At 39.8% G+C, this 15,752-nt stretch overlaps 1 protein-coding gene across 1 annotated transcript; it reads right to left on the minus strand.

The window, feature by feature from the left end:
- Positions 1-207: 207 nt before the first annotated feature.
- On the minus strand, positions 208-15,444 carry LOC139718181 (serine/threonine-protein kinase Nek2-like). The gene is made up of 8 exons (XM_071629660.1): positions 15,349-15,444; positions 11,327-11,544; positions 10,431-10,668; positions 9,328-9,410; positions 8,480-8,606; positions 7,748-8,025; positions 6,502-6,569; positions 208-529 (listed from the first exon to the last, which is right to left on the minus strand). Exons 1-8 carry the CDS (start codon positions 15,442-15,444, stop codon positions 285-287), a joined length of 1,353 nt encoding a protein of 450 aa, XP_071485761.1. The 3' UTR covers positions 208-284.
- Between the last annotated feature and the right edge of the window lie 308 nt (positions 15,445-15,752).

Raw genomic sequence — 15,752 nt, forward strand, 5'->3', positions numbered from 1 at the left:
TTTTTCCTTTTTTTTTTTAATTGAAAGGGGGGGGGGGGGGGTACCAATACAATGTACAGTATATTTGTTGACTGTAACCCTCACTTCTTGTTGCTAATTTTTGGCCAGAAACTTATGACTGCAAGCTTTTGCAGCAATCAGTTATCACACCATATCAAAACTTTGGAAGATGAGTTGCCATGCCGACGGCATTCTCCAGATGCTCTTCAATCAAGTAACAGTTTGTACATTGCAGCTCCCTCAGCCTGTTCTCTCCAGAGGGCATCAATGATGTGGATGTACCCTCACCGCATCATGGAGAGGAGTTGTTTGCTCTTGAGTTTTGATGCCATCTCTGCGTTGCGGAGGGCGATGCTCCTCAGCTTTGCCTGATTGAGGCGCTCCTTCAGCTCCGTCACCCTGGTGTTGTCGGAGGTGGTGATGATGACTTCATCCCGGTTGTTGGATGGGGGCTGGTTTTCCTTTCCAGTCACAAAGTGGACCTTCTTCTTGGCTTTCAGGTTGGTTGGATGAATGTCGTCGACGAAGTCTAAACACACAAATGGGAGACAGGCAGAAGGAAACGGATTAAGGTAATCTTTCCGCAGGACACCCTGCATTTTACCTGGCACAATTTCTTTTTTGTTTATACAGTGTATTGGCAATCACATGCAGGTCTCAATCACCTTGAAATAGTTCTGTAACCAAAGTTTTGGGGTTACACAAGGGAAGTACAGTAGACTCTAATACATGTAATAACAATCTGTTTGGGACCATAATTCAAAGTCACTTTGTCAAACCACATTTCGTTTTATGGTGAATCAAATCTTGAAAAATAATGAAATAAAAACATTTTGAACTATGGGAATGATCAGACACTTGTTATAATCTGAAATTGCCTTGTAAGTACTGTACTTGTACATTTACAGTATTCCTAAAAACAGAGTCCACTGTACCTATGTACATACCTGTACAAAGTATGCAGTTATGTACATGTACAGTTGTATGCTTTGGATAGCCTTTTTGAATTTATGAACAAAGAGTTGCAAGACACACACACACACACACACAATGCAGAAAGAAGGCACAAAGTATCAAGTTGCAGTAAAGTACATGTGTATTGATGCAAGTCTACAGCAAAATTTATTGATAAAAGTAAGTAATCCTTCGGTAAGTGTTAATCATCCACTTTATGCAGAATCTGCACTTCTATTTTTTTTTGTGGGGAAAAAAACCCAACACACACACACACACACACACACACCAAACTTTCTTCAATAGAAATTTGTGTGGGCTGTGCTGATGTAATCCAACTTACAATCTGTGGTTTGTTACATGTACCCTGACATGTACTTGTCAACCAATCACATTGCTATTTTGATTTGTGTGTGTGTACATGTATTGTATGTGCAATGTAATTGGTTTGAAATACACTGTACATGTTGTGTTTGATGTACAGTACCATACTTTGTGCATCATGCATCAGTAATAAATAAAACATGAAGTACACTGGGTAAAGGATTGGCACTTCACAATTACATGTACATTCCCAACATCACTCACAGAACAATTCACAATATTCCCTGCTTCTTTGACTCTCCTTACATAATCTCCTGTCAACATTTTGCTACAGTAGACTCCCGTTAAAACAAAGTCTCTTTCGATATATCGAAATAAACAATTAAAATACATAGAGTGGATTACGCTGCGGCCTGAATTTTTACTTAGTCGTAACCGGAATTTTGTAATAAATGTGTTCGTCATTACGGGAGTGCACCCGCATTTTGTAATGTAATTGCCGGCATTTCAGTAAGCTGACTACTGACAGGGATCCACACACCCACAAGAGTGCATTACAGGCAACCATATAATTTCTTCCACTTTCTCTTTTTAATCCATTTGAAGTACCCGGTACAAATAATTATGTATTTAGTGCAATTGCAATGCTATGTGTACATGATATTGCCAAGAAAAAAAAGAAAGAAAACAAACACTGAACAAAATATACAATACAGGTATCGCTGTTTACAGATTACTGTAAAAGTGGAATTTTTCGCGCATTTCGCGCAACCAGAAACTAAAGCGAAAATAAAAGCACGCGAATATTTTTGCTTGCCATATGTTCCTGTATGTTTTGTCTTGATTCCGCGGAATTAAAAACACGCGAAACTCTTCTTACCCGGCCAAGCGCGAAAATATCCACTTTTACAGTAGACACAAATAAAACTACACACGAGGCACATTTCAATTAATTCTTTCCCCTACATTCAAAATGCTGCGACTTAATACTAGAGTTGCTTGTGATGTATTACATCTATTGCTTACATGGGTAGAGTGTCTTTGGCAATCAGATTCTTTTGGATGTCAAATATTCTCATGCACAAAGAATGGGGAAAAGGAAGAAGCATTTCCCAGTACATGTATAATCATGCTGTCATTTCTTGATCTCCATGTATCCATATCAATATTCATATCAAGCAATGGTAATGTTAACTATACAACATGATTGCAAACCAGTGAATTACTAGTGCATCAAGTCATCACATCTGGTAAAACCCTGTAATAATAAGATATGCACTGAGTCATTCATTCAATGGCCCACATGACTATGAGTCCATCCATCCATCCATCCATCCATACAGTACTTTCAGTCCTATCTGACCAGACAGATGGCACTCCCCCTCCCCCCCCCCCCAAAAAAAAAAAAAAAAAAAACCAGAGGAAAAGATATATGAATCTGTTTTAATTCAAGAGAAGGCTTCCTTTCAGTTGATCTTATGCATTGTACATGAGTAGAAACACTTGCCATCTCATCAGAGTCAAAATGTATTGAATAGTCAAGGCGCTAATTCCTGTAAGAGGCTTAATTAAGGAGTTCGTTCAACCCACCCCGCAGAAAAAGTTTGACCAGACTGGGTGGTAGATGGGACCTCTATGAACATCCCCAGGTAGTATGTGGTTCCAAATTGTGGTGTCAGTAGAATTTTACTGGCCACTTTTCATCATGATTTGTTGGAACAAACGTAAAAGAGTCTGCTCACGCCAAGACTATTACACGCACCACCAGCACTGCTACAGGCGCCAGTGCCAGTGCTGCGTGTAGTAGTCTTAGCGCGCATATACTTTTTCTTCGATAAACAAGGGTTTTGCCAGCACACTAACTTTTCACGCCAAGCTGGGTTCGGTGTAGTGTAGTTTCTAGCCGTTTTTATTTCGTCTTTATTTCAAGAGTTCAAGCAAGCCGAGTGAGAGCGCATACCCGGTGATTGTGACGACCGAATCGCAATCACTGGGTGTGTGCTCTCACTCCACTTAGCGCAATATGTACAGCGGGCTTCTGCATAATACACAAACTGCAACTCAGAGAAATAAAGACGAAAAAACTGCTAGAAATTAAGACTAGGGTCGGTAAACGCTTGTCGCTATTTGGGGCACTGAAAACGACAAACTCACACAGTTTTTGCATTTATTTCATGAAGAATTCATCAAAACTGCATAAAACTATATATGTATATGTTGCTAGAGATGTCATCTATACAGTGGGATTCGTTGTAAGTTATAATATTGTGCATGGTTACCATGGTAACCGGATGCCTAAAGGCGACTGGTAACCCCAAAAATTCCTCCTGCTGCTGCAAACATTGTTTTTTTTTTTTTTAATCTTATAGATGCAATAAAAAAAAAACACAATTTTTTATTGATTTTCGTTAAAAAAGTTTTCCCTGTTGCCATGGCAACCAGTATTATCCAATCAGAATTTAGTTGTCAATAACTCGAAAACTAAAGCCCATAATTTCAAAAAGCTCAATAAGCATGTCCTTCCTTCTGCATAAAGTGTACGACATCAGGTATATGTGAAGAATATTTTGAAGCATTCTCAAGTTACAGCAAAATTTGCAAGCAAAGGCATAATAAACGGCCATTGAAAGAAAGATATCATTTTCGAATAGTAAAATACATGAAAAAGTTGCATCCGTCGTACTTTCAACACAAATTTGACTTCAAAGCATAGGCAAATGTATATAGTTTTTAATAATGTATGGACACAAATTTCCCTTAAAAATAAGATGAATACAGAAAGCAAAGCCAATATTCTATAGTAGCTCTTTCGAGTATTTACAGAGCGATGGTTATTCAAAACAATCCTGGAAAAGAGCAGAGGAAAGCAATTGATTGTTTATGTTCTTAAAGGAAGTTTATTCAAGAATACCGATAAATTCCTTTCTAAAGAAGGAATATACACGTGCGCTGGATTATCCATCAAAGAATTAAGTGTACTTTTGTGTTCGTTAACTATTGTAATATATATATATATATAGATATATAGAATAAAATGAAATATCATGATATGTAAATTTTATTCAAAACGTGCAGTAATGAATTAATGCTGAGGAGAGAATGAGGGAAAAATCTTGGGCGTCTTTTCCCTGTTTATCCAGACTAATTTTACAGTGTAGAACTCATCTACAATGAGTGATGTGCACGAAAGGCAAAAGAAACAAACCTGTCTAAATTCCAGATATTTTTGGGAGTTACCAATCACCTGTAGGCATCCGGTTACCATGGTAACCATGCACAATATTATACCTTACAATGTATCCCATTGTATTGCTGACATCTCTAGCAACATGCACATATATAGTTTTAAGGCGTTTCGATGAATCCTTCGTAAAATAAATGCAAAAACTGTGATAATTTTGTCATTTTCAGTGCCCCAATAGCGACAAGCGTTACCGACCCTAGTCTTAGTTTCTAGCTGTTTTTATTTCGCCTTTATTTCTCTGAGTTACAGCTTGTGTATTGTGCAGAAGCCTGCTGTATTGCGCTAAGCCGAGTGAGGGTGCATGCTCAATGATTGCCACAAAAAACGGTTCGGGCGTCACAATCGCTGGGTATGCACTCTCACTTGGCTTGCTTCAACTCGGAGAAATAAAGACGAAATAAAAACGTCTGGAAACTACACTACACCGACTCCAGCTTAGAGTGGAAAGTTAGTTTGCAGGCAAAAACCGATGTTTGTCGCGGAAAAAGTCTTTGTACGCTAAGACTATAACACGCACCACTGGCATTGGCGCCTGAAGCAGTGCTAGTGGTACGTGTAGTAGTCTTAGTGTGCGCAGACGCTTCCTCGAAGAATATGGTCATGTCGCAACTAACATGGCCTGTAAAATTTCATTGATACCACAATTTGATATCACATACTACCTAGGGGTGTTCCAGAGGGTCCAACCGACCACCCCATGCAGTCAAACCTTTTCTGCGGGGTGGGTTGAACGAAGTCATTTTTTCTGGGTCGCTGCGCCTGGACTAGAAGGGCCTCACGAACACAAGAGTTGACAAGGTCTTCCACACGGTTGAACACTAACCCTTTCTTTAAATGCAAACACTTTAATTTGCACTTTAAATGCAAACATATTTCTCTCTCACACACACTTCCATGATACTAGTACCTAAAGGCTTAATTACATAAAACATTTTATATCATAATTTCGTGAGAAATTACGTCATATATGAGATCCCGCTAGTGCGCGCGCCACTCAATTTGTTAGTCGCCGCCATCTTGCTTACACGCGAATTTCTGTGCTTGGAAAATTCGCTGCAATTACACTTGGAAATTCGAGTTTTCGTTCAAGTTAGATCGACGTTTTCTGGTTTTAACGATCATTCTTCAGCCGAACAGCAATGAAATTTATGTCTTCGACCAACGTTCCAAACGCATATCAACTGACTACTAGAAATAATCAATATAAATTGTTACTTTGTGAGTCCCTTTGTGATCAGTCCATGAAGAAACAAAAGTTCTATGTGCCTTCGCACTTCCCTATTTTTAGAATGTCTGTCCTTGCTGTAAATTGTGTAAATTTTGTAAATGATAATAAATGGCCAAGTTGCCTTTGTTTGCTTCGAAAAATTGGGTGAGTAACTCAAAAGTAATAGACGTCCGTCACTTTAATGAATAAAAACTTTAGAACCACAAACACAGTGCTACAGCAGATACACGTACATGTATGTATAAAGGTACAATTCTACAACATCAATACAACTGTATTTTCTTTGTTTCTCTTACACACATACTGTATTGCCCTTGCAAAACACACCTACAACATACAAACATTTAAGCAGCACACTCGACATCAACAAGTAAACTTCATGCTGGAGTCAATGCTGTCCAGTCGTTAAAGTAACTGTCACAAAAGTATTACATGCAGATCTTCTGTTTCAGCAAGTCCATAATCACTGCAGAGCCGATATTGCTGCGAGCTTGACACCATAACATTCTTCGGGTACATATACTATGATGACACACTGACCCAACAGTGGGACCACGGAGCTACAGGTAGCTCCATAGTGGGACAGTGGACATTCCATCTGGCACTGGTCTCTTCAGACCCTCATACTTCGTGGAGGAGGGCTTTGGCAATCAATACGGGAGGCAGGGTTGCCTACCTGGCACATTCATTATGTACCTTGCACACACAAATGGAAACTCATTTTGCTGTTCGAGACTGGGCGAGATCCTACCTTTTTGGCTGCGCAGCTCAGTCACTCGGCTGGGCTTTGGATTCCTGCACTGCAATAGCTCCTCAGCCCTACACAGTCAAACGGGGTTGATAAACACAAGGCGTTAGTAAACATACAGACATGTACACAGAGGTATGGTACAATATGGTATCATGTATGCAGCATTGTCTTTCTGCGAGCAGTTTCATCTTTAGAAATCAGACTAAAAAAGGCATCCAATAACAATTGAAATACAAGCACTGTATAATTAGTGAATGTCACCAAGAATCTTCAACCTTAGTTACTAATACAGAGCTTGGATTCCCTAAAATGGTTTAGCTTGAGGAGTGAATGGTATTGTAAAATAGTTTTGGTCTCCTCCAGTGGCTGCTTTCACCATCCAACACAAGGCAATGGTGCTTTTATGGCTGACAAAGCTTATTGTTTCATCCTCTTTCTAGACATGGCCAATGAACTTCCTTTGATCAGTGAACCCTGGACTGTTGTTCTTGGAGGCAGCCTTTAATCCTCTTTACCACCCCTCCTTTGTCCCCTGCCTATATTGTTCTGCGAAACCTGGATATGCTTGTTGCAGACCTTACAAGACACAATAAAAGCCATGGGAAACTTCAATGAACCCTGCACGCATTCACACTGTTGACTGGTAAGCATTTACTTTCAAAGGGTGAATGACCACATCCTGTCTCCGGAGAAGGAGATCCACATCCACATGCTTTGCTGAAAATCTGAAAAGCATTTTCACATTTGTTACCCAGACTTGTGAAAGCAATCACAAAGGTTACCAGTTCATTCAAAGACAACATTTCATCTCCATTCAGCTTGAGTAAAATTCTTGCTAGCTATCTATCAAAGTATTCAGAAGTGAGTTCTGAAACCCTCAGTCCTGTGGTCCCTTCCACTTGAGGCTTCATGACACTGCAGGCAAATGTTCTAGGCATCATAACAAGCTATTAGCAATAGTATTATAATATGCCAGTTACATAGGCAAATATTTCAGGCTGTACCGTTGCATGCATTGTCTTTTCTGGACTCTTTAAAAGTCCCTCACTATGATCATGCATGGGACATTCATCTTTGAACCTGACTACAAATGAAAAAGAAAAATTATGTAAAGCCCTGTCTCTATACTTCCATTCTTTGTGACTTTTCAATCAGAGAGGATTGATAAATGTTCTTTGTCAGGTTTGAATACTAACAAAGCATATGGGATGAGAGGGCACTCGTTAATGCAAACTGTGTTAGATACCTTGAAAGCTTTTCATTGGCTAGACGCTCCTTGACAGACACGCCCCTTTCCCGCAGGTCCAAGTCGCGCTCCCTCTCGTTCAGCTTCCTTTCCCGTTCGTCCATTTTCCGCTCTCTGGCGCGTAGGGCCTCCTCCTGTCTGCGGAGACTCTCCTCTCTCCTCCGTAGGGCATCCTGCTCTGGATTGGTCGGCGTTTCCGTGGTGACAGTTGGGGAAGCGGCACGGGGTGCGAGCCTTGGATGTGCTAGCAGCTCATCTATTGATGGCCGTAGAGTGGGCTGTTAAAGGGAAAACAGTGATTGTAGATCTCCATGATTTCAGTTAAAACAGGTATGAAAATACTGACAACATAATTCTCATATGGACTTAACACTATCTTTGTTTTTTTGTTTTTGTTTTTCAAAGTTTTATCTCATTTAAGTTCAGCATTCTTAACTACTATATGCTTGAGGTTTTTTCATATGAATCAGTAGATTTATTTTCATACAGAATCAAATGTAAATTTGCCTTCAAAATGTGGTGAAAACATTTAAAAAGACAAACTTTTCTCTAAAAAATGAATAAAAATAGAAACAGGCAAGATTACAGCATTTCATAGTAAATGTGGTCTTTATATGTTATCCATATAATCAATTATGACACTTTGACCTTGTGTTAACACAACATGTGCTGCTAAAATCAACCTCCTCAAACAGATCTTTGCACAAATTTAAAGTGGCAATTTGGTGGTACCTTCACTCTTAGCATGCTGCTGACTATGTCATTTAGCTCATCTGAAAACTCTGCAGGTAGTCTTCTGAAGCGACCATCTTTGATCTTCACAGCGAGTGCTGCCTGATTGGCAGCAGTGAATGGAGGACTGGAAATGTAAACAGATGCACATAAAACTGAATATTTTTACAATGAACCATGAACAAAGCTTACTTCATTCAAAAAGTATGACTTAAATTGACTCCCTACCAACTGAAGAAAAGACTGTATGAAAAACATCATCACACATGACTACGAAACAATACATTCTCAAAATCTGCCACGTTTTACATTCATACCGTGCACATCTTTACATCTGTAACCACAAAAGTGGCTCATATTCATTGCAATGGAAAATCAGCTCAAAGGCAGATGTGTCTATATTCAGCCTAAATTATCTTGGCATGTCTACCAGAGAAAGACAAATGTATCCTGAAATATCTTCCATTACTTCTACATACAACATCCTGATATAAATAGTCTACAGCTGTACATTGTACCTAGGCAAGGCATTCCATTTTAGCCACCAACAAAATTATTTGATTATTTACAGCATCTACACTTTGAAGTCTTAGACCCATTACTACTATGTGTACTATAGCATACATATTTGCTTCTGAAAGTGGAGGAACCAAAGTATTAAAGCAGTGATTCCACTGCTTACTGCAAAACATGTCAAAGTTATATCAGGAAGCAAAGTCAAATGCTATCCATAAAGAAAACATTTTGTTGACATTTATTGGTTGCACCAGCATAAACTGCCAACAAAGATGAAGCTCACTTTTGCTTTCTTCGGCAACAATGCAGTAATTGCTGAAAATCTAAATTACCTCAGAGAGCTCAACTCGTAGATGAGACATCCTAGAGACCAAATGTCAGATTTATCATTGTAGGACAGTCTGTTCATTTGCTCCTGAAAAAAAAGAGAAGAGGGGAAATAGGAGTAGAAACAATATCACATCTACATGTATTTAGAAGCATTAAACAAACAACTTAACTCATGCAGTTCTTTGCTTTTATTTAATGTAAATCATTACATGTCGTTCGTTGATCAAAATAACTCAGAATCCCCCAAATGCATATGTATGTATTTTCAAAGCATGTTTGAAGAACAAGCCCCCCCCCAAAAAAAAAAAAAAAAATAAAAAAAAATAAATAAATAAAAAGAAACCCACAAACAAGCATCTGACAGTTGGCCTAAGCACAACACAACTTAGGGGTTGTTCACAATTATCAACATTTTCACAAGTGTACAAACCATACACTTTTCAAGACCCCCCTCCTCCCCCATTAACGTGTGCGAAGAAAAATGTTGATTTTTTTTTGGCATTAATTTCACTGTGTTAAGTTCTTGCTTGGCCTGCCTTTTTTCAGTTTGTGTCGACATTTTTCGAAATTGGAAAGCATACGCCGGGTGTTGACCCCCTCCCTCCCAGCGTACAGTTTGTACGCTTGTGAAAATGTTGATAATTGTGAATGGCCCCTTACTGCCCTGCTTATTATCATGAAGCACATACAATTTCTTAAAAGGTGCTACAGTTTGACAGCATTACTCAAGCGATTACATTGAGCTTAGTTATTAGTACTCTTCAGATTAAAGTCACTCAACTCATTGGGCATTGCTTGTTTCCCATATAGGTACATGCATGCTGCATTTTCTAAGTACACTAGTATGACAATGTGTATGCTGTCATCCCCGGATATAACAGGGTTATTTTTGGACATTCTTGAAGTTGAAATTGGAGAAATTCAGCATTACCAGTATTTGAAAGGAGAGAAGTGAATGCAGGAATTCTTCAAGGTTTTCTTGTGTAAACTTCGGAACATTAAATGAGCCCTTGTATCAAAAAGCAAATTCAATAATTAAAGAGAATTTAATGCATAGTTGCAGCAGTCACATTAAAGCCCTTTTAGCTCTAGGAAGAACACTAACCGGTGACATGTAGTATGGTGTCCCAACAAAGGTCTTGGCAAAGCTGTTGTCATGGTGAAGCACCCGTGCAAGTCCAAAGTCACCCAGTTTCACATTATGATTGGCATCAAGAAAGACGTTGGCTGGCTTCAGGTCGCGGTGCAAGATGGCACGACCTTTGCCCCTCCGATGGCACTCCTGCAGGGCAACTGTCAACTGCTGTAGGATCTTCCATATGAAGCTCTCTTCCAAAAGTTTCCTGTGCAGACATATGCCAATAAAATAAATTTATAATAAATAGGGTCTATACGAGTACAGTGAACATCAAATGCAGCACGACCTTCAAATCTGCTCTCCAAAATTAATTCAATTATATGTGATTACGGAAACTTCAATCCCGTCCACTCTCGTTGTACCCCAAGTTACAAATACTTCCAGCTATAGTCCCTCTATAGAGGACCCTTCGGAAGTAATGAACACAAGGTACAGATGATTTTTATCAGCAAATGATTTCTAAAAATTTTGGTGAAAGGTAACAAAATACAAAATATACTGCATTGATTCCAAATTTTTTTTTGTGTGTGTCATATAAATCGAACATTGCTTGATGATTTTCACAGATATACAGATTGTACAAACCATTTTGCACACACACAATAAAATAACTCTTGACAGTCTTACTTGAAGAATTTCTTTTCTAAGTTCATATCATCAGTTATGTGAGGCAAGGAGCTGTATTGCAGATGTGAATTGAGCAGCACATAGCAATTTTAAACTTATATTTGTTTGCATGGAAAAAAGGTTGGTTCAACTGAAAGTTGCATTCCAAAGAAACACATCTTGATACCTACATGCTGCAGCTTGATGAAAATTGCAATAGTGGAAATTGTAGTACTAGTACACTTGTTCTGATGTACCTATCTCTTTTGCACTTTGAAATCAGGCTGCCCAAGTCTCCGCCTTCACAGTATTCCATGATGATGTAGATGGTAGAGGTGGATCGGTCAACGATTCTGTCGTAGTAGCGGACGATGCGTTCATGTTTCAGCTCCCGGAGCAAGTTCACTTCAGATACCAGCATCTGCTTCTCCGCTTCACTCATGGAGCCATAGTCAATCTCCTTGGAAACAAGAATCTGTCAAAGTTTGAAAATGAGTAAAAGTTACTTGCACAACATATACAAGTACTGTATACAACTGACACTGTAAACTTGTACTTGTAGTACCTGAAGAAAGGTCAGTTGAAACAAAAAAAAGGAAAAAGTGAAATACAACAAATTTAACATTCAAGAATAAAGAATGTCAATCATCCCTTGTAAGTTGCATTACTTACATAATTGGTCTACAGATTGAGAAGGGTTACTACACAAGTCACAAGCACACATAAACTCTACGTACGATATGATTGTAGAACTACGTTCATGAATCATGCACTGAGCTAGATCAAATGTCTAACCGTTTATAGAACCAGACCAGGGGCGGATCCAGGAATTCTGTAAAGGTGGGGGGGGGGGGGGGGGGGGGGCGCAACTAATATTTTTGGTGCCACTTCCGGGTTTCATTTCATTTTTTTTCTTTTTATTTCTTTTGTTTTTAACTAAAATTAAAGGGGGGCGTAGCCCCCCTCTGGATCCGCCACTGCAGACCTTGTGATAAAATAGCACAGAAAATAAACAAAAAGCAAAGCTGGCACTAAGAGAGTTATACTCTCAATGAATAGTGTGCCTAAATCACCAATATCAATCATCAACCTCTTTCACACCCATCCATCTATCACGTCTATCTCCCGATCCATTAAGATCCTCAATGTCAACTGCCAAAGTATTCGCGCCAAAAAAACAGTCTTTCCATCTCCTGACGCAAATACATGATCCAGAAGTTGTCATTGGTACTGAATCATGGTTATCGTCATCAGTCAATAATAATGAGGTATTCCCAACTGATCAGTATCATATCGAGAGAAGAGATAGACCTAGTGACCCTCATGGTGGAGTATTTATTGCTACTAAGAGAGAACTTCTAGCTACAAGAGAAATTGAACTTGAAACAGATTGTGAAATTCTCTGGTGTAAATTAAATATGGCGGGATCTAAGACTCTACATATAGCTGCGTACTACAGGCCTCATGAAAATGACGAAGAGAGTCTTGCAGAGCTTCAACGATCCCTGTGTAAATTGAATCGCGATCATATGGTAGTCATAGGAGGTGATTTTAACCTACCTGGATGGGATTGGGAAACAAGATAGGTGAAAGCATGTCATCACCCAGCGCTTCATCATGCTTTTGGTTCTATGCTTGATGACCATGGGTTAACGCAGGTAGTTACAGAAACAACCAGGAAAGAAAACGTCCTTGATCTATTCCTAGTAAATAATCCAACGTTAGTCACTGATGTCTCAGTTGTACCAGGCATTTCAGATCATGATTGCCCAATTCTCACGATTGCTGGTTGTCCAACTCGCCAGAAGCTAGTAAGAAGGAAAATCAACATCTACAGCAAAGCGGATTGGGAGAAATTTGCTGATTTCATGCAAGGTGTAGGCAAGGAAATTGAAGATAAGCTTGACTTTTGCTCAGTGAATGAGGCTTGGGTTATGTTCAAGAATGGAATAGAGAAGGGAATGACAGAGTTTGTTCCACATAAGATGACATCCAAAAAGAATGACATACCTTGGATTTCAAACAAGATTAAAAGGTTGATCAAAAGGAGAAATAGGTTGAACAAAAAAAGTCGGAACATGAAATTGAGAAACCACGGGGTAGTCCCTTTTCAATTGGAGGAAGAGTTGAAAGCAGTTAAGAAATCACTGCAACAGGAGCTAAGGAGGGCTTATTGGAATTATGTGGAATCTCTTTTTTCTATCGATGAAGATACCACAGAATTTGAGAGTATGAAGAGATTTTGGGGCTTCATCAAACACAACAGAACTGATAATACAGGAATAAGAGAACTGAAAAGTGATGGTACCGTATTACGATCACTTATCCAATTGCAAAAGCTGAAGCATTGAACCAACAGTTCGAAAGTGTTTTCACCAAGGAAACTCCCATACCGAATGACTTACTACCGGAAACCTCAGACTTTGAAGAAATGGAGGATATTTTGTTTACATCAAAGGGTATAGAGAAGTTGCTTTGTGGTTTGAAGACATGTAAGGCCCCTGGACCGGATGGTATAACTCCACGAGTCTTGAAGCAGCTGGCATAAATTCTGGCTCCAATTCTTTGCAATATATTCCGGTTGTCATATGAATTAAGTGAAATACCAAATGATTGGCGCGAAGCAAATGTTGTACCAGTCTACAAGAAAGGCAATCGATCTACTCCTGTAAACTACCGCCCCATTTCGCTGACATGTATTTGCTGTAAACTAATGGAGCACGTTTTAGCCAGCAAAATTATGAAGCACGGGGACGAAAATAACATCATTTTTCCCCTGCAATATGGCTTCCGTAAGAACGTCATGTGAACAACAATTACTTGGTTTCACAAGCGATTTACATAGGAATTTGGATGCAGGACGTCAAACGGATGTTATAGTCATGGATTTTTCAAAAGCTTTTGACAAGGTTGGACATGAGCGGCTTTTACGTAAACTGGACTACTACGGTATCAGGGGGAAAAATCTGAAATGGATTCAAAGTTTTCTCAATGGAAGAAGTCAAGGGTTGTTTTGGATGGTATTAAATCTTCTTCAGTAGCGGTAGGATCTGGAGTGCCTCAGGGGTCGGTTCTTGGGCCTTGCCTCTTTCTACTTTACATCAATGACTTGCCTGATGGTCTCGCGTCAAAGGTTCGCCTTTTTGCCGATGATGCAATTTCTTACATGACCATCGACAATCAACATCATACGCAAAATCTTCAAGAGGACCTAAACAAAATTGGTGACTGGGCGAAAAAATAGATGATGGATTTGAACACAGATAAGTGTAAGGTTTTGACAATATCCAGGAAAAGAAGTAAGGTGCAACACGTGTATCATCTAAATAACGCCCCTCTTGAATCTGTTGAATCCGTGAAGTACTTGGGTGTAACCATCACTTCTGATTTGAAGTGGACCCAACACATCAACAATACTGTCAATAAAGCCAATAACGTGCTTGCATTTCTAAAACGCAATCTTCGCATAAAATCTTCTGATGTTAAAGCCACCGCTTACAAAACGTTGGTTCGACCAATTGTTGAGTATGCTTCCACAGTTTGGGACCCATCTACCAAGAACCTAATCCACCAAGTGGAAATGGTCCAGAGAAGAGCTGCGCGATTCACTTTAAATCGCTACCATAACACACCTCGAGTGTCACCAAAATGCTACAAGAACTTAATTGGACCACTCTGGAACAGCGCAGAGAAAATGACAGGCTAATTATGATGTACAAAATACACAATAATCTCACTCCTCTTTCAGCACAGGACTATATCATCAAACAGGCTACTCAGTTAACGAGAGCCTCGCAACCTCACTCCTATCAGGTACCATATTCGAGAACTGAATCGCATCGCCATTCGTTCTTCCCAAGAACTGTAAGGAACTGGAATTCCCTGTCGTCAGAAATTGTTTCAGCGCCATCTGTAGGATCGGTCTAACGGTTGATCACAGTGGCTAGTATTTTCGTCAAATTTTCTATGTGCTTGTAAATATCTGTAAATAAATTGTATTATAATGTAAATAGCACCAGTCTGCAAGAATCTTCAGTCTATTGAAGGAGGCAGACTTAATCAGAAGAAGAAGAAGACATATCTCCCAGATAGATAGCCGTGCTTTTCACCAGCGCCAGCGGCCGCGGCCGAGCCGGCGAGCGCGAGCCATACTCTTCAAGCATTCGGTCCCCGTAGCGTGCGGGCGATTCTGTGGCTATGTGGCGGCTGGCAGCTGTTGTGTTCCGGCGTCGAAAGCTCAATAGCACTTCCTGTCATGGTGATAAAGCTTTCCACTTACCTTGCCGTCGAGTTTGCGGCGAACTTTCCGGCACTTCCCATAAGATCCACTCCCAATTGAGTACAGTATTTCATAGTCTTCTAATTTTGAAGGCATCTTGATGCAAACTCACTGCAATTTGCACAGATATGCGGATGTATAAATACCACGAATGTCAGCGTTCCAGCGTTGATACAAAGTGCATGTACACACACGTACACATTTACACAGCTACTAGCTACGTACAGCATGCAACACAGACTGCGAGCGATGCGCTAGGCTTGCTTGCTCTCTCGGCTTCGAATCCAAATCAAGCGCTTTGAATGAGCTCGGGTACCGGAGTCCGTGATTGGCTGATATACAATGCTCTCTGCTTGGCTACCTGCGCGGTATGGAACGCCATTAGGGAAACAATACAAAATTCA

The sequence above is a fragment of the Diadema antillarum genome, unplaced genomic scaffold (assembly GCF_040938485.1).
Source record: "Diadema antillarum isolate AM-2024a unplaced genomic scaffold, OU_Dant_1.0 scf00000091, whole genome shotgun sequence".
Lineage (NCBI taxonomy): Eukaryota > Metazoa > Echinodermata > Echinoidea > Diadematoida > Diadematidae > Diadema > Diadema antillarum.